The sequence below is a fragment of the Atractosteus spatula genome, chromosome 14 (assembly GCF_055471065.1).
Source record: "Atractosteus spatula isolate fAtrSpa1 chromosome 14, fAtrSpa1.hap1, whole genome shotgun sequence".
Lineage (NCBI taxonomy): Eukaryota > Metazoa > Chordata > Actinopteri > Semionotiformes > Lepisosteidae > Atractosteus > Atractosteus spatula.
The window spans coordinates 14,939,688-14,959,150 of NC_142719.1; the positions used below are offsets into that span (position 1 = coordinate 14,939,688).

Below are 19,463 nucleotides of genomic sequence, written 5' to 3' on the forward strand. Positions count from 1 at the left end.
AGCGCCACTTGCTGGCTGCCTATTGCAAATGCCGTTGCGCAGCCATATTTGCTAGAGTCTGGAGTCTGACCTGGCTGAACAAGATGGATTGTTCCTGTAACCCTCTGCTCTCTGGCTCTTCATCTTACATATTTTCTACAGCTGTGACTCGCTGCCAGTAGCATTACTTATATATGAAATAAATTCACTGGGTGTAATCGAGTTGTTCGTGGAGCTGATGCCTGATAATAACATAGATAAATCTCTTTCTTTCTGGCTGCGGAGAGCCTTCAGCTTGTTTTCGAGACTTCGGACAGAATCCGCTTTCTGCCTGTCTGTCATTGCTCCTTTTGTCACTCATGCTTGAAAGCTGTCCAGGGAGTGCAGGTCTATTACCGAAATGTCAATGCCGCTGTATCACCACGCCGAGAAGCCCGCCCCCCCCGTTTGAGCCACTGCTCCTCTCCTGCATGTGGCGTCCCCATTATTCATGCCGAGTGTTAACTGAGACCAGAGCGCAGTTTTTATAGGAGCCGTTTCTTGGGGAACAGATTGTCTGCCCTCCTGCCGGCCCAGGCTCCACCTTCGCAGTAATGAGCTCATTCATTTCCTTTATTGCTTTGTGAATCCTCAAGTTATAAGCGTTATAAGTTTCCCGTAGAAATGGCCCGAGAACCTCAGATGGTAGTTGATTGAATATTTAGTCATTTTCCTTTAGCTTGACTGGAAATGGGATCATCTTTAAAGGAATATCACCTGCCTTTTCCTTTCATCTTTTTTTTTTTCCTGCGAAGTGTTACAGTCCAGTATGTCTTTGTGACTGCTTCTCTGTAGCCGTTCCTGTTGGATCGAGTATTTTCCATGGCAACTACCATTTCTGCCAAAACCGGCCTGTGACCAGCACCTTGGCAGAGCACGCTCAGTTACCCAAGGCACAAATCCCAGCGTTTCAGCCTTTGCTTTAGTATTAAAATCAAGGCATCTTCAGTGCATCCCAAATGCACCCCAAATGTTGTATATGCGGGAGGTGGACATGGCAGCCCCTTGCACCAATTACTTCACTAACTGAATTAACGGGGGAGCTTCAGGGAGATTGCTCAAGCCCACAGTTGAGAATTCAGCCTGGATGACTTGACTACCTTATGTTGTCAGGTAGACTTCCTGTTTTATTTTACTCATATAAACAAGGTATCTAATTTCATCCCTATGAGAAATTTGCTGTGCCTTATCCAAGAATTGTTCCAGCTGACCAGACGCCTCTAGGTAGAAAATTTAAAGCACAGCAGGACAGCTCCCTGTCTCCCGAGAGACACGATCCAACAGGTAAAGACTTTAGAAAATTGTTAAATGAGATCATTTAAGCTAATGAGGTGAATGAAACACTGCAGGCATTGCGAGGCCTGGAGGTGTGCACCACTGGTCCAGCCCTATTGTATAAACCAGACCAGATATTTTTTGTTTTGGCTAGTGGCTTTCTCCGGGGAGACTTAAATTTCATTGCTACAATGGCAGTATAAATAAGGTAACATTATATACTGATAACCAACTGTAAATTAAGCTTTTTAGTGTAATGGAAATTAATCTGATGTCATTGCATTTCCAGCTCAATTCTAATGTAACAATACAATGAAAATTAGAGTGCAAGACATCAAGGTCATAAAACACAGTATAAGATTACAATACAGAGTCATTGACCTCCAAAAGCATTTAAGAAAAGGTCCTGAAGCATTCAGTAAAAGATGATATGATCCTTTGAGGTGCCAGGCAGGGATCAGAGACAATGTAGCCCTGATATTATATAGTAATGGCCTCCTGGGCACAGGGATCTGGACAAAGGGAAAGCCTGCTCTCTGACACTTCTTGTCTCTGTTTCAGGGTCTGCCTGGGCCAACGGGCCTGAAAGGTGAGGCAGGAGATCAAGGACCACATGTAAGGCTCTAACTTATTGTGTGTGCATGTATATTGAATGTGTGCTGTGCATGTGTTACAAGCAGTTGAATGATGCTGCAAACACACAAATAACAGGACTTCACAGGAGTTTTAAATTAATCAGTAATTAGAAACGCTTGCTAGTGTCCTTTTAAATCTGTCAGGTTTGTGCAGCTCATTCTCCAGCAAGATGTGTGCCTTCGACTCATTGTACACTGGTTGCACGGCGGCTGAATGTTTTTTCTTTCCTTTTCCCTATTGCAGGGTCCCCGGGGACCCCCAGGACCTCCAGGGCCAAATGGCAAAACTGGGAAAAGGGTAAGAAACAAAGAGTCAAAGAAAAGGATTCCCAGACCATTTGAACCAGGTGTTAGACTTCCTCCTTTACCCAGGAAGCTGGGTCTTTCTGAGGCTCTGAACTAAAAGGTCGGGATCCAGTCTGTGGTTGTGTACACAGCGGGTTCCAGTAAACTGACCGCTGTAGTGATCAGTAAATTGCAACAGCCTCTCGTGGCTCTGCTGTGGGCAGACCAGCAGTACAGAGGTTCAGCTGTGAGAGGAATCCTGAGCTCTCACTAGCCTGGAGGCAATGTGAGGACATTGAGCTTTTTTTAAAGGTTTGTTATTACACACCCACCCGATCCGGAGTCACCAGTTGTGCCTTGACATCCCACATTGACAACCCCTGTACCCAGGACGTGCAGAGAGGCCAGCCCCCCTTTTAAGCGGTGCCATACAAGAGCTCCGATTGGAGGAGTGGCGTGTCGGCAGCCCACCTTACTCTTGGCAGCCCCAGGCCAATGTGCTCCAGTGCTTGGGACACATGATCCAGTAGTGCTTGTGACATGGCCGTTGTTGGGCTTGTTTTGCTGAGTGGTCTGCAGGGAACCCAGAGTGGTTAAATTCTGGCACAGCAGCAGCAGGCCCAGGTTTAATCTATCTAACCATTTTCTACCTGCTTCTTCCAATATAGGGTCACAGGGGAGCCAGAGATGGTCCTGGCAAGTAACAGGCACAAGGCAAGGCACACCTTAGACAGGATGCCAGTCCATCACGGGGCACACACAGACACAGACACGCGCTCTCTCACTTCTCCCAGAAGCCAACTAACCTTACCAGTATGTTTTTGGACTGTGGGAGGAAATGATCATGGGGCGGACATACAAACTCCACACAGACAGCAGCCCGGGTGAATTGAACCCAGGGCCGGGCCACACCGCTGTGCAGTGGCAATGCTAACCACTGCGCCACTGTCCCGCCCAAGGCTCAGGTTTAAGTGCAATGCAAAAAGAAAGTCCAAGACCCCAACTGAGCAGTAGTCTAGAGTTTGGTGAGAGACTTTCCTCAGGGTCTTGGAAAGCCTGTGTAACCTGCAAGAGCACTGGAGTGTCTGCGTTTCTATTGCTTGCTGGGCTCCCAGCAGGACAGCTCAGTGGCAGGCGCCCAGTGACAAAGACACAGGCTTGTGTTTGTGATTATGCACTGCCGCTTTGAGAAAATGCACTGCCATTCCTTTCTCTGGCCTGTTCAAGATCGCCGTACTGTATGTAAGTTGTAAAAAACAAAACAAAGAATTAGCATTAATGCAACTGTTATCTGGTAGTGTTCATTGTAGGTTTCCATATATAACATCACGTTCAGAAAAGCTGGAGGTAAATTTGTTCTGCAAAGAGGATGATTAAATAAAACAGTATCTCACACCTCCGTCAGATCTGATGTATAATTCATAGCCCAGCTGCAGAGTTGGTAGAGAACCTCATTAATTACTTGTGGGTAAACGTCTGAAGTCCTTTATTTGAACAGAGGCAAACAAATTAGGACAGTTACTGATATGTTCTAAACTTCTTATGCCTTGTATTTTTGTAATTGCTGTGCAATGTTTAGTAAATGCTAATAGATCATCCACAAGAGCTTGAGAGCTTTGATTTCTGCAAGATGGGAACATTTTCATTTGTTATTTAAATGTGATTTCTTGTTTTTTTTCTTAAAGGAAAGATGAAATATCACCTTTCTTTAAAAATGTATGTATCTCGTAGTGGATTTCCTTCAGTGACAGATGTTTCAGACAGGTGTTAATAGTGTCTGAGAATGTGGGTGGTTTAATTATCTGTCGCTGTCACCAAAGTAGAGTTTCACATTCTAGACTAGACATATACCCAGAGTATTTAATCCCAGCATTGAAGATTTGTGAAAAACAATTTTTCTGTTGTTTCTGTTGAAAAACTTGTTTTTCATTCTTTTGTCAGTGTATCTGTACCTTTGCAGTGATTAAAAACATAGATTTCTATAGATTTTTTTATGGTCCAAAATTGTGCTCCTGATTTGCTGAAACCCCTTGTTTTCTAAGTGTAAATATACAAATTGGACTGAGTACAGTCGATTTATGAAAATGTATATTTGTTCCACTTAAAATGGCTTTGAACATGAACTAAACCCTGTTTATCAAATATCATTCATCCAAAATGACTTGTAGAGACTGTTGGCTGCACTGCTGCTGCTATCACCAGGACCCTCTGCAAAGAGCAGATGACTCTTGATAACTCTTTCCGCATGCCAGCGGCTCGAAAGGGGCTTGATCTCCTAGGGCCACTACACCTGCCATGGTTTTCATTCGGAGAGGGATAAGGAAAAGCAAATTTTTTCTACAGTGTCAAAATGCTTTAAAAGCTGCCCTCTCAGGTGTCTGTGTGATCATCTACAGTACTCATGCCAGGGCATCTCTGTGTTTTATCAGGGCCGAGGGGGTTCAGATGGGATCAGAGGTGTCCCCGGAGAGCCTGGAGGAAAGGTAAGCCTGTCATACTGACCAGAGTACATCTCCCTTCCTCCTCCCCCTGCATTCTACAGCTCCCATCATCCTCTTTCTTCCTGCCGAACCCAGCTCCCATCATCCTCTTTCTTCCTGCCAAACCCAGCTCCCATCATGCTCTTCCTTCCTGCAGGGCCCAACTGTCTGTAACCCTTCACATTGCTTCCCAAACCGCCATGTTGCCAAGTCACCATGTTTTGAAACTTACCAGCTCCTGTCTTCTTATTTTACAGTCTGACTTGATTTGGGGTGCATATGAGGGTCTTACATTTTATGAGAGAGGTTATGTCTATGTTATACAATACATACAGTAGTATGCATATTTCTGAGTAAATGAGCCAGGCTCTGGATCGCTATGCAGGGCAGCAGTGTTCAAGGAGAAGAGTGTGAATGTACAAGGATTGTTGTAGCCTCCCTCATCATCTGTGGCTGCTGCTGACGTTCAGTTCTGGATGAGAGTCTCCATGGACATTTCAATAGGCATCAGGCTAGCAGATTTCAGTTTGGTCTGGCTAGCTATTACCTCCAAAACCCAATTAAGAGACATTATCTATCGGAATGCCAGCTGAACTGGCTTCCCTCGCTCTAACCCCCCAGCCAGGTCACCCTCTCTCTCTCTCTTTGTTTCTTTTGATCTGCTTCCACACTCATCTCCCCGACTTCAGCAGAAGAGGGTCCTTTTGAGCAGCAGAGGTCCCTCCTAAACTCACTTGATATGTCTGCATTTTTTTTCAAAACCAACACCAACCCCCCTTGTGGTTCCAGGCCATACATTTTCAGTTACAATATTTCGTCTCCTCTTCATCTCTCCCTCCCAGTCCTCAAATCCTTCCACATTCCTGACTCTTCCCCTGCCTGTTCCTTTTCTCTGGGCGGCCTTGCTCGTCGGCCAGCCTCTTAACTCCTCATTACGCCTGCTCCTAGGAGTTTGTGCATTTCTGTTTGTGTCAGTCTATTTTTAAATACAGATCTGAGGCACCGCCAGGAATCTGTGCTCTTATCTGCAGTGCATTATCAGAATGCAGGAGTCCTTCTGTGAGCTTGATTAAGGGAAGAGAGAGAGAGACAGTGATCGTTTTCAAGCCGACTCCTGTTCCAATAAGTGCTGGAGTTTCCCGTTGCGCTGAGACAGGGCTGGAGGTGGTGCAGTGAGTGTTCATGAGTTGATGGGGGTGTGTCTGTGGGTTTTATCGATGCCCATGCTGTTTGTTTTTGTTTTTTTGCAGGGGGACAGAGGTTTTGACGGACTGCCTGGGCTCCCGGGGGATAAAGGTCACAGGGTGAGTTGAGAGAAGGCCCCCTTGTTACTCCGCGTGGTGTAAATTACAAAGCGTACCCTGCTGAGGCCAAGGCCCCGGAGGCAGCATAAAAGCATTTGTAATTAACCCCAGGGGCACCCTTCATTAAAGCCTTTTCCCCCATTATTGAGCCTCTTCTTTACTCTTCAGAGGAGCTCATGAAGAGGCTCTTCTCTCATCTTCTGTGACGCACTGGCTGTTTTAAACCATGTGCTGTAGTTCAGGCATTAAGTCCACACTGTTAGAACAAGGACAGTGTGAACCAGTCTGTTAGAATGCAAGAACATATTTTTAAGGATGTTTTCTTCTACTCTGTTTGGTCCCCTTTGAACCAGATGCTACTTTAGAAGTAGTACAGTGGGCGAATAAAGTAATGTTGGGTAAGGAATTAAGCAGGACGTCAGTGCTGTACACTTGGCTTAGGTTCATACAGAGTCTACTGCTATTCATGTTCTCTCAATTACTTAATTGACTCTTTAATTAAAGCAGTCCTTCTCTTAATTGGAGCTTTTAAACTGTTCATATACGCTGTAAACAATGAGGTTTTATTCAGCGAGCTGTCTGAGCCTGTTTTGGGATGCCCTGTTGTGACCTAAAGAGAGAATGAAAGTACGAGTGAATTAAGAAGTAGTGCTGGGAAGGTGTGAAGTTCCGGAGGTCACAGCGGAGAGCCCCACTCTCGGCTGCGATCCTTCCACATTGGAGGGTAACGAGCAGAGATTGTTCTCTGCTCGCTGGGAGCGCCGTGTCAATTTGTCACAGCACAGTAGAAGCCTTGTAAACGTCTCCAGTAATCTGCCGTAGTAATTCAACAACAAGGCAGGCCCTCGGCTTTTTAAAAGTGTTTCTCCACCGTGTCCGGAAAAGAGCGAGTTGGTGGCTGTTGCAGGCCAACAGGCGATTAATGGGATGTGTTGTGGAACTGATGGGCTGTGCCTGTTTCTGTCAGGGGGACCGGGGGAAGCCCGGACCAGTGGGACCACTAGGAGACCCGGGGGAGAAGGTAAGAAGTTCACTGTTAGCCTTGCAGACCGAAGCCAGCTCACTGAGGAAGACACTTATACTGGTACTTACTTGTACATCAGAACGATGAAGGTGATGTCTTAACTCATGCAACGCAGTTCCTCCTACTAATGGATTGAGCAGTGAGCAAGTATGACGTCGCGATTTGTACGACATCACAAGGTCACAAATACCCCTGCATTGTCTGAAGAAACTTTTGAAAGCGGGCTTTTGTCAGAGCAAATGTTTATGGAAATGTATGAAGCAGCTCTGAGCATCACTGGAACAAAGCAAAACAAACAGTGTACAGCAAGGAGAAGAGGTTCGTGTGATTAAGTGAGCCTAGTTAATTACATGCTGTGAGATACCCTGTTAGAATATCCGGGTCACACTCATGCCTGAGTTGGCATATTTGGTCATTTGCATGCAAACACCTGTCAGTAATATGAAAGACAGTGATGCTGCTGCAGAGTCTTGTGAGTCTTGTGAGGCTTGTGAGCTTGTGAATAACATGTATAGTATTGGCTGTGCGCTGGCCCTGACTGGCAGCTATTCAACATTTCTGCTCTTCTTGTGTTGCAGGGATCGGACGGCCCATCTGGACCCAGAGGGCTGCCTGGCGAGCCTGTGAGTGAGACTTGTGTGCATCTGCCGCGGGAACACATTGATTTAAAAAAGAAAGAATCCAATATCAGTTCACAGTGGGCATCTGATCCTCCTCCTTTTGTGTTTGCAAGCTGACAAGTCAGAGTGGGGAAAAAGAAATGCTCTTGGCATTTGGCGGAGAATTTAAATGAATAACGGTGCATAGAGGACTTCATCATGATGTCCTGGCCGCGCACAGCGGAGCTTGTGCCTCGGATCAGCGCTGCACACAGGGCTGAATGCACACGAGACACATGACCAGCAGCCAGTCACTGGCAGGGAGAGGGGACGTCTCTCATGGAGCCCAAGCTGGCAACAGACACAGATCACTGGGCTGCAGTCACAACAGTGTTTAATTCATCGCGGCACAGACAGGCCCCCGCATTAAGAATTGACGACCCGATAAGAGAGGTGCCAGGATTTGCATGTCTTCCAGTTCTGTGCTTGTCTCATTTTGGACATCCCTTCCATGTTGCCATCTGCATTCTGCTGTCGAGCGGTGGAATTCCTGGCCGGAACACATTGAAACCGGGGGCTAGAATTTGCATTTATTAACCTTGGCGAGAACCGCTTCCTCTGGGTGGCGCTGCTTCCATCCCTGTGTGTTGAAAAGCCATGGTTGTCTGGGCTAGCTGTCGCAATCCCATGATGCGTAAACAGAGCATCAAGTAAATAAATGTCGCTCTGCAGCAGAAGCCTTGCAGTTTGCAGAAATTGACAGGGAAAGGTTTAAAAGTGTAAAAAAAAAAAAACAGAGTGTGTTGCCACAGCCCAGGTGTAGCCACCTCCTTTGACCCGGAGGCCACAGCTGCCCCCCACAGGTACGGGTGAGGACCAGTGCTTCCGACACCAGTTACGTGCACACGCTGGTGCCACAGAGTTGAAGCCAGTGGCAGCTTTTCACAGGGGTGGCCACCATTTCCCCCTACCTCATTTCCATTTTTCCAGATGTGTGTAGCCTCTTTATCCACTCCAAATTTTAATTCCATATTGAGATCCACTGGTAGGTCAAGAAGATTAAAAGCCCAGCCTAGCGGCTTCCTGTCATTCTGTTCCTGGCTTGTCCTCCACGGGCCAAGCGAAGGGAGTTCAGTATGTGATGTCTGCAGGCTCGGCTTGTTACATCGGAATATGATTGTGTTACTAATCCTCTCACAGAATTAGCCAGCAATACAGGGCTGTACAGCGCGGCGAGCAAAACCAGTACATTACACAAGTCTGAGTCACTCCCTTTTAATAAAAATCGAAAGAGACTTTTATTAATTCGAGCGGACGTTGGCAGTGATTTTTCTCCTCTTATCTCCAGAGGTAATAAAAACTATGTTGTGCATTTGAAGAATCTTGTCTCAAGTCAGTAGCATTCTGTTTCCTTAATCTGCTTCTGCTGTTGAATATTTGTAGAATTCTAGGTGTGTGGGGGAAGTGGAGGGAGGTGTCTGGGAGACAGATGTATTGGAGACGAGTGCACTTCATGTAGTGATTTGTAAATTGGTTTTTAGTTGTTTTTTCCACCTCGAGCTTGAGAAATGGGGTGAATGTCAAATTGCTTAGGCAGAGTGTGGACAGCTTTTTTATTTTCAGCGAGCTGAACTGTGATTTCTATGTCGGTGGTCTCCCTGCTGATTGCAGATGTGGCCGGTGAACAGGTGTCTTGGCAGGAGGACAGAGACTCTCGTCTTGCGGGGCTCATCTGTGCTGGGGAGAGGGTGTCTGCGGACGGGCGGAGGAATGGGCCAGTAGTCACTGTGGCCTGCGATTGTCTCAATTGTAAAGGCGAGCCTAATTTCAGCCCCAGGATCTGCAAGATCTGCTAGTTTCACACCTTTCCCCTTTTGTCTTACCCTGTCTCCCCCAAAGGGGTCAGGATCCACTCGACTCGGAGAGCACCAGTGTACAACAGTGGTTAAGGCTCTGGGCTTGTTGTAACTGGAGGTTAAGATCCTGGGTGAGGGTGCTACTGTTGTCCTCTTGAGCAAAGTACTCCCCCAGTCCATGACAGGACATACAGCCCAATGTGCCAACAAAAACTGTTGATGTTCAGAAACCATAGACAGCCCTGTATTAATGTTCCCACCTAAATCACAGTTTCATTGTTGACTGTGAAGGTCACTGTGTAAGAGATGCCAGAGGTCACAGCACAGTCAAGTGAAGGCTTGAAATGAGGTTTAATTTGAATGGAATAGGGCAGTTTCCAGAGAACACACACAAGATGCATCTCCTGTGGTGCTCTGAGTCCAAGTAGTTCTGAAGGATGTTTTATAGTCTGATTACAGCTCCAGTCACTCTCTGTTATTACCATGAGTGGGTGTTTAGAAGTGATCATTGCATATGCTTTAGGACTATACAAGAGACTTCCACACGTGGAACAGTGTCTGTTTCTGATAGGGTTATCCCTGAATTTCGGGTATTCCTGAAATGTCACATACTATGCAGGTCAGGAATGAAACCAGGTCAGGTCAGGTTTTTCAACTGTTAATTTTTCTCATTTTCACAGTCCAAGGGTCATAGTGATTTTAGAAATGAGCAGATATCTTTGCTAAAAGCAGTTTTTTTTGTTGTTTTAAGTATAAATGAGCACTGTTAACACCCCACCTGAAGTTGCTTCTACAAAAGGCAAATTTCACTGTAGGTCTGTGATAGGCGGTAACATCAGTATCTACTGGATAATGTGTGTTCTTTTACACCAGGAAGATTATAAGGATCAATCCCACGAATCCTGGTTTCTAAAAGGCATGTACATTTCAAGACATACTGGGAGAAGGAACTGAGCCTCTTCAGCCCTCTGGCAGGTTGTTTAAAAAGACTCAAGACTGCAGCTTTTGTTTTAAACCCAGCACCGGGACCTAGGTTTGGGGGGAGCTGACGTAAACAGGCGCAGCTGCGAGTCCCACATATTTTTTTGTTATGTATCTGGCTTTTCCAAGGCAACATAAAGAAAAAAACATTTTATAAATGGTAAGGTAACAAAGAGTACATTTTAATACATTTTGTAATTTACAAGGCACAGGAAGTAAAGATGTCTTGGAGAAATGTTGAGTTGATCGCTACTGCTGTTTTCCTAAGGTCCTGCAGTATTTCTGTTACTGGTTTGCTATCATGGATTACTTGTCCTGTTGTCTGTAATACAGAAATAGCCCGCATGTTAGCACGTTAACAGCCATTTAAGCACTTCAAATAACAATTAAAAAACAAAGAGAGATGTCCCATGCATGTAAATATGTTTCCATGCCTACAAACATACATTACACACACCTAAATATGTATGTTTTAATTATATATGTGCACATGTCTACATGTAAACGTATTTAGTGAAGGGCTCATTAACAGGTTAAGAAAAGGAACAAGTTGCTGTGTGCTGTATGTTCGCATGCTGCAGGAAGAGGTGCTGAAGTGTTTCCCAATAGCCACTGCCTCGCTGCTCACAAACTCTCATTGTGACCCTCCTGTGTTTTACAGGGCTCCCGTGGGCTGGTTGGGCCGAGGGGACCCCCAGGACCCCCTGGACAACCGGTATGACAACAGCACCACTGTGTTTCATTGATTGACCGAACACATCTGATTCTCCTGGGTTTCCTAGAAGGATCAGCACGGCATGCGTTTCACACAATCCACAATATTACAATATTACAAATGTCAATTAAGGGAAGCGTTCAGCTGTTAGAGGTGTTTTATATCATGTACATGGATTAAGCTTTAAGATCAGATACCAGGAGACTGATTCCTAATGTTGCCATGAGACAGGAAACTAGAACTCTGTGGGTTACTCGCTGAAAAATCTGAGCTGAACGAGTGTGAGAGACTGTTGCTCTCTCTCACTCTGCCACACAACCTTTTCATTTCCAACTTTTTTTGCCACAGGGTATCCGAGGAATTGATGGGGTTCAGGGTTCCAAAGGAAACTTGGTAGGTGTTCTATTGATGTACTGTAGTTATTGTAGTTCTTTCGTTCTTTGTTTTAACGTCCAGTGTGCCTTGCTAATTGGATTTAGAAGCCTGGTGTTTTGCCAGTAATTGTCTTTCATTCATCAGGGAAACGCTGCATGTGGGTGTGGGTTTAGCACTGCCACCTCACAGCTCCTGGCTCCTGAGTTTGAATCCAGCTGGGACACCTGCCAGAGTGGAGTTTGCATGCTCTCGTTTTTGTGTGGGTGTCCTCCAGGTGCTATGGTTTTCGCAGAAATGCAAAGACACACTATCCCGGTGAGACTGGGCTCAAGGCAGGTGTGAGCTCTTAATGCTGCCTTCTGGAGCCGCGCTGCAATGTTCACCCTGCAAAGCAGCTTTCTGACAAAACGTGGATAGGGGGGAAATATTATGGGTTTTAATTTTCTTTCAAACAATTTTCTCCTCAGGGTCCTCCAGGCGAGGCAGGCCCACCCGGCCAGCAGGGTAACCCAGGACTTCAGGTACGGCCAACCCTAACTCAACATCAGCTTCCCTACCATTATCACCTGAGACCTACTGTAACGGACTAGGCTGTCTTACACTAAACGTATATCATCAGTGTAGCCCATCAGGCTGTACAAACTGTGAAACTGTGCAGCAGTTCAGACCTGTTAGAAGTCTAATGCAGCGTGTCTGATGTTAACTGTTAAGTGACGTCACTTTCATGTCTTTTGTCGTTTGTGTTTCTGGGAGTGTCTGGGAGGTACTGGAACCCTAATGTTGTTCAGCTCCACTTGTAAACAGGCTGGGGAGTGAGCAAGCCCAGGCTCCCAGCGACCTGCAGCATAGTAGTGTTTGGGCATCTGGTCTTGTTTTGCTCTGTATGTTACAGCACCTGAATTTCTTGTCTTTCTTAGGGACTGCCTGGGCCTCAGGGTCCTATAGGGCTGCCAGGGGAAAAGGTGAGCGCTGTCCTTCAGCATGGTCACAGTCTGGTTCATCAGGCAGACTTCTTTGTTGTTCTTTAAAGCAATCACTTGCCAAGGTAGTGCACACAGTTGTTTTCTTTTTGGTGTTTGAATTCCATCTGTGTCTTGCTTTCCGGTGCAGATTCTATTATTAATATTTTTTTTAAGACTAGGCTTGTAGGCCCGTAAATGTTAAAAATTACCTGCCTCTCTATTTGTTCTGCAACAGTAACAGCAAACTGCATATGAGTCCAGGACTCTACTGGCCAGAACTGACAGCTTGGCTGTCTTATCACAGGTGCAGTGGAACCGATTATGCCCTGCTGTGAGGTGAAATATGTGCTATTACAAGCCTTATTAATGCTGAAGAACTAAAGTGAGCACAGTGGCCCATCTTAATGAGCTCATCTGGTCAGCACACACACAGATTCGAGTTGGTGGAAACCAGTGTTTCTGTCATCACTGCGTAAGGGGCCAGCACTTATAATTGTTTTTTTATTAACAGGGTCCTCAGGGGAAACAGGGGCTCCAGGGGCTCCCTGGAATGGATGGCCCTCCAGTGAGTATCTGGTATAATACTGGGATGAACAGCAAATGCTGGGACATTCTGAAAGTGTAGTTAGTCCAAAGGAAAAATGGAAAACAATTACAACATTATTTTCTAGTCTTCTTGCTTTTCTCTGCTTTCTGGTACACTAATTTATAAAAATGTTTAATAAAATTCCAATTTCCAAGGCAGGGTACACCCTGGACAAGATGCCAGTCAATCGCAGGGTACACACAGATACACTCACGTCAAGGCCACTTTTCCCACAAGCCCATGTGAACACACAAATTACGCACCACTGGTCTGTAATTGAACTGAGGATCTCAGCACTGCAAGGCAGCAATGCTAACTGCTGTGCCACTGTATCACACTATACTGTAATTTATATTTCCAAATTCTGTACATTGAAGATCCAAAAGACATTCCTTTTAAAAAGTGATAACAGCACTGGCTTTTGCTAGATTTGCACCTCATAAAAATGAAAAGCTATCTTCAGAAAACAAGGAGCAAGAAGACAAGAAGATTAACAGTACATTCTGTTATTGAATGCAGTTAATGCCAATTAATCCATTAATCCATCCCATTGCTATAATGCCTTGTATTGAATATGGGTAGGAGCATACTGTCATATTTCCCAGAATTCCATACTGTAGCAGCACAGCTGTCAACTTTGATCTGATTGGTTGGGGGTGGGGTTGACAGTCTTGTTCCACCTTGGTGCAGGGAGGTCATGGAAGTGGTTTTCTCTTCCTGTTCACAGGGTCATCCTGGAAGGGAGGGTCCACCAGGAGAAAAAGGAATTCAGGTGAAGTCTTTTCCACACATTGATTTATTCTTTCTTACGTCTATGGGAACTTGTCTATATGAACGGTTATAAATGCAGGATTATTGGCTATTGATTATCAGTGGTTTGTCTAGCCTTCCTCTTGTGTTTGTGTCTAGCTTGGGTACTCTCTAAACTGGAGTAGACGGGTAGATAGCAGATATTGAAACGATCTGTGGACAGATTAATAAGTAATAAATCAATAGACATGCCAGGAGCAGGTTGCACAGCAGTGGACAGACAATTAAAACTATTTAGGTTGTCCTCAAGGTTTAAATATTTAAAAAATGTTTTCTTTTAGGATTTTCCAGACCAAAGTCCTCCTACAGTTTAGAAATAAAGAAACGTAACCGCAGCCCAGCAAATGTGGACAACTGTGCAACACAAAATCTTCCTTTTCGTTTTTGGAGCGAAAAATGGCCTCCAAACAGCTCGTCTTTTCCCTTGACCTTTAACCTCACTTTCTGGTTTCCTGTTGTCTGAGCAGGGTCCACCAGGCGCACAGGGTCCCGTTGGCTATCCTGGAACCCGTGGTGTTAAGGTGAGAGGATCTGTCTGGGCTCAGAAAAAGGGCACCTGACACTTGCATGTCAAAGTGCTTGTAGCTCAAATAGCACTGAATTTGTAATACAGAGCCCAGCCTGTATTACAGCATTTTTCCTGACTAATAATAATAATTATAAATGACCTATTAGTCTGGAAGAAGTGACTCTAACTAATTTGTATCAAGTCATCAAAAACAGAGATCAAGTCTTGTAGGACATGTCTTTAATGTGCAAAGCAATTTCTCCAAATTTATGAGGTGAGGGTCTGCAAGGGTCTGTGATGAGATTAATCTGAGTTAATTCCCTGCCCCCTCCTGGGCTTTGAGCTATTGGAATGGTCCATTTACCGTCCATTACAAAAGCGGTTTGACTGAGAAACAAAATGGAATCAAACCATTTTTTCCCCCCATTTGTTCTCATTTGAGAAGAATCGCCTTTTAGCTTCATGTGAATTTTCGCAGCTTCTCGCTGTGCTGGAGCACCCAGTCCGCTGAGGAACGTTGATTTTGACTCCTGTTAATTAGATTCCTGGGTGGTGGGACCAAAAAAACAGACAAAGGTGTTCTAACTGGGTTTTTTAAAAAGTTACATTTGCACATATTTTAAATTCAAATCAAATCATCTGACGCTTTTCAGTACTGAATTTGGGATTTGCATGTCTCTCTGGGGCCCACTGAACCAGACAAGGAGAGCAATTTTCAGATGGCTTTCAAGTCAATTAGCTTTTATGAATTTTTAAATTTCTCTGTAACGCGCTCTCTGATCCCTGCAGAGAGGGGTGTTGTGCAGATTTAATGCCATATTGAATCACAGCATGTCATGCATTCTCGATGGAATACAGGGGTAGAGGGGCTGGTGTGCTTGAAAAGGGGCTGGCGTGCTACATGTCACTGGAGTCACTGAACCCGGCCACACAGCGCTCAGTCCCTCTGCTATCTGGCTGCACTGTCTTTGCCCTCACGGTAACCAGCAGTACAGATCAGCTGCTCATACAAAAAGATTGAGTCCTTATTGTTCGTCTTTTCTTTCGATTCTCCCATTTTTTTCAACAAACCCTTTCACAGGGTTCATTGTCACAGTACTTTATTGTACTATTATAAGTTGAATTATCTCTGTTGCAGTTATGTGTGGTGATCTTGCAAGACCAGGCTATGCTGGCATGATTTACTGCAGCCTGTTTTTGAAGAATTAATTGATTCGTTTAATTGACTGAGTGATTGATTGCTTGACTGATTGAAGTACTTTCCTTTCCCCTGGCAGTAGCTTGCTTTCACAAAGGCCCAGGATCCACGAGATTATTTCCTCAAGTTGCTGCCTCTCTGTCTCTCTCTGTGCGGGCTGGTGCTGAACTGTTAAATGCACGGTCTCTCTGTCTGTGCTGACCTGTCTATTTGTTCGCTGTCCAGGGTGCTGATGGAGTTAGAGGTCTGAAGGGGAACAAAGGAGAGAAGGTAAGAGGAAGTGAGGAAGAACCGTGAAAACATAATTATCTTCCATATGACGTTTAAAGTTAAGCACCAAAGAATCAAATTCTGCTCTCCCAGGAGTTTCAGCCCTCTCTGACTCTTCTCATGTTTAAATGTTCTTGTGTCCTGCAGGGTGAAGACGGGTTCCCTGGGTTCAAAGGTGACATGGGCCTGAAGGGAGACAGAGTAAGACACCCGTTGTAACATGCAGTCCCAAACAATGTGGGTCATGTGGGCGCGTGTCGGGGTTACTTGGAGGTCATGCACCGAGTCACAAGGGGACCAAGGTCACGGCCACAGCAAATGCATATGCCAGCAGGAAAGAGCTGTCTTGATCTTCATGCAACATCTTTGTCTGTACTGCTGACTAATTTATTAAAATGGCAAAAGGGCAGAACGTGGGCGATGGCATCGGAGTTTCCCTCATTGGCTGTACCCCTGTCTTCCTACAGGGTGACATGGGTGTGCTGGGGCCCCGAGGCGAAGATGGAACAGAGGGACCTAAGGGCCAGTCGGGGCCCAACGGAGAACCTGGACCTATGGGGTCCCCAGGAGAGAAGGTAACACACTGACCCCTGCAGGAACGTGACACTTCAGTTATATGGCATGAGCTCCATGACTCCATGACTTTGGAGTGGGATGGGGAGACTGAGCGGGTTTGGTGTGAATGTTCGTACAGTACGTCATACCATTGGACCAAAAACACCCTCTGTTACAGTATCACAGGGCAGTGTGGGTGAAACCCTGCGTTTTCATCTTGTAGATGAGGTGCTCTTCCTTTGTTCTCTTTTTTCCAGGGCAAGCTGGGAGTGCCGGGCCTGCCGGGCTATCCTGGGCGGCAGGGGCCGAAGGTGAGGGCATGTCATCACTTCCTGTAGCCTCTCCACAGAGCAGCGCTGCCTGATTGCTTGTCTTTCCCCCTCCCAGCCTGGCCACCCCCGACGCAGGGAGGTCAGCTCTCAGTCCAAGAAGAATCTCCTTTATATCGCCAGTTGGATCTCTTGTTTTTTTAAAATGAACGTTACCACCTTCATGTGACGCAGCCTCACTCTATGCACTTTTGAGGAATTGTTACAGTATCCTTTGGGAATTGCTGCATGGATTGTTTCTCTTCTGTTGCAATGTAATTGAATCGCAGCAGCTGTCCGGAGCCCTGTACTCTTTTATTGCCAAATAAAAGAGGCCCGTCGTGACTTTTGAAAGATCTTGCAGTTTTTTCCCCGTGATGAAGACTTGCCATATCGCACATGGCTTTGTTAAAAATCAACATAGCAAGTGACACCGCTGTAGTGTGACACGATTCGGCCCCACAGCACGTCTCTCTTCTGTTTCAGGGATCGCTGGGGTTCCCGGGTCCTGGGGGGGTTCCAGGAGAAAAGGGGAAAAGGGTAAGTGGGTGAAAAAGCGAAGTGGTTTGTCTTGTCTTGACACATGCTTTTTGCACACTGCGACCAGCTCAGGTGCCCGACAGGCAAGACTCCCAGCTTCCGAACAGGCTGGAGGGTCCAAATGGCCTCCTCTCGTTTGTGTCTGCAAGGCCCCGAGGGGTGTCAGGGACTGCTCAGGCAGCCTCTCTCAACCGGGAGTATCACGCCAGGAGGCCGGGCGTACTGAGAAACAATGGAGTTGGAAGGACCTCTGTGGAATGTAGTTTTTCAGCGAGTTCGGACTGGCTGTAGTTGTGTGTGGGCATCCTGCAGACCGGGCAGCTGTGCTCCCGCCGTTCCCTACTCCTGTCACAGAAAGCCGCTCATCCTCTTGCTCCAGCACTGTTATGGAGGGGTTCACGTGAGTAGCCGCAGGGCAGCTAGGCCCTCCTCTTCCTGAAGAGGGTGCTTGGAGTGCTCTGTGGGACTGCGGTCTGCTGGTTGGCTGCTAACTCTCCACTTTTGTTTTAGGGTCCTGCTGGTCAGCCTGGGTCTGGTGGACAGAGAGGCCCCACAGTAAGTGCAGATTTCTGACTGTCTTAAAGACTAGCTGGTGGGCTCTTCATGGGAGCTCATGGTGAGGCTAGAAGCATAGGACATATTGTCATATACGTGGGTAAATTTAATTTAATTTCTACTGATTCTCTGTAATGAAATACGTTTCCAGAGCCAGGAGAGATGCACAGGCTGTCCTGAGTGGGAGGACATAACACTTCTGGAGACATGCTATTTGATTATCTCCTGCCACAGGCCGGTGTAGAGTACTCTGCATCCAGTCCTTGAGAGATGTAGTCCAGAAGGTTGTTTAGGTTGCATAGAATCATCAGCTGCTTCATACCAGTACAAGGGGATGAAATTGATCCGTTTACAGTCTTAATTACAATAATTAAGCCCTCTTCCTGTGGTCTTGTGCTTGGATGTTTTAAGGAAACCTGTGATATCAGCTGCACTGTCACTTCAGGGAAGAACTTTGGGGCTCCCTGCTATAGTGTGACAACTAAGGGTGTTCCATCTGTTTTATCTTCATTGTTTGTGACTGCTAATATTTTCAGGGGAGATGGAAGGGATGGGATAACAGCGAACAGAAGGGTATAGGCTGAAAAACCCTCCCTTATTCAGCCATGGCAGTCCTGTCTCTGAAACGAAAGTGACACTGAAACTGTCAGAAATCCATTCATAGCTCAGAGTGAGACGGGTAGTCGAGGACAGTCTCTTGCATTTAGGCGCGACCTTTTCCATTTTCCCTCCAGGGAGCCAGAGGGAGCCGAGGGCAGAGAGGTCCCACCGGAAAATCTGGGCCCAAGGTGAGAGAGACTCTCAAAATAGATGCTGTGTTCTTTAATAAATGGAGCCGGCGTGGGTGAGATTGTGTGACCTTTCTGGTTTTGCCTTATACAGGGTTCCTCTGGTCATGATGGACCGCCTGGATCTCCAGGGGAGAGGGTAAGGGTAGTCAGCTTATCAGTTATGGTCAATCAGCGCTCTGCTGTATTTACCCTGAAATTACACGCACATAACAAAATGCCTAGCACAAAACGGATGGAAACGCAGTGCTGCCTGGTAGGTCTTGGCCCTGCAAAGACACTTGTGCTGAAGGCTGATATTGCGGTTGGGTGGGGGTGTTGTATAATGGGATGGTTCTGCCGTGAGTTTATACAGTGCACCTCTGATTACACCAAATGCTTCTGTTCTCCCCAGTTCCACAGTGGGGTGCTGTTGGGGGAAGTTCTGGGTGCAGGCAGGCTGATGCCATCTTGATGGGGTGACATGAGTCTGTGAACTGTGTGTTAACTAGCTCTCCATTTGAAAGGGACCACAAGGACCTCAAGGGCGCAATGGAGAAGCTGGAACCAAAGGACCGAATGTAAGTAAGCCTTTCTCATGTTTTGGCACAGTATCTGTACCAAGTATTGGCTTGTGCCTTCTCGTTTTGATCAGTGCTTGGGGAATTTCCCCACCTCCTTGCTGCTTCTTAGTGTGAGCTGCTGTCCCAAGACAAGACTCAAAACAAGGTCCATTGTCTATGTCCAGTCATCAGCTTTGCAGACTGTCTCAATGAGAGAACTTTAGCAAACTTTTGAAAAAAATATTCTTTTTATTCATATATCAGAATATGTATGGGCTTGTTACGTGCAGATGT

The 19,463-nt window shown here is 46.1% G+C and overlaps 1 protein-coding gene across 1 annotated transcript in view; it reads left to right on the top strand.

The window, feature by feature from the left end:
- LOC148820749 (uncharacterized) overlaps positions 1-19,463 on the top strand; it is a 115,869-nt gene that overhangs the window by 55,617 nt on the left and 40,789 nt on the right. The window contains exons 14-35 of the mRNA XM_088931864.1: positions 1,855-1,908; positions 2,173-2,226; positions 4,643-4,696; positions 5,944-5,997; positions 6,965-7,018; positions 7,600-7,644; positions 11,119-11,172; positions 11,521-11,565; positions 12,015-12,068; positions 12,465-12,509; positions 13,021-13,074; positions 13,823-13,867; positions 14,373-14,426; positions 15,837-15,881; positions 16,029-16,082; positions 16,349-16,456; positions 16,694-16,747; positions 17,231-17,284; positions 17,795-17,839; positions 18,574-18,627; positions 18,722-18,766; positions 19,134-19,187. Of these exons, the coding sequence (XP_088787990.1) occupies positions 1,855-1,908; positions 2,173-2,226; positions 4,643-4,696; positions 5,944-5,997; positions 6,965-7,018; positions 7,600-7,644; positions 11,119-11,172; positions 11,521-11,565; positions 12,015-12,068; positions 12,465-12,509; positions 13,021-13,074; positions 13,823-13,867; positions 14,373-14,426; positions 15,837-15,881; positions 16,029-16,082; positions 16,349-16,456; positions 16,694-16,747; positions 17,231-17,284; positions 17,795-17,839; positions 18,574-18,627; positions 18,722-18,766; positions 19,134-19,187 (1,179 nt within the window). The remainder of the gene's footprint in view (positions 1-1,854; positions 1,909-2,172; positions 2,227-4,642; positions 4,697-5,943; positions 5,998-6,964; positions 7,019-7,599; positions 7,645-11,118; positions 11,173-11,520; positions 11,566-12,014; positions 12,069-12,464; positions 12,510-13,020; positions 13,075-13,822; positions 13,868-14,372; positions 14,427-15,836; positions 15,882-16,028; positions 16,083-16,348; positions 16,457-16,693; positions 16,748-17,230; positions 17,285-17,794; positions 17,840-18,573; positions 18,628-18,721; positions 18,767-19,133; positions 19,188-19,463) is intronic.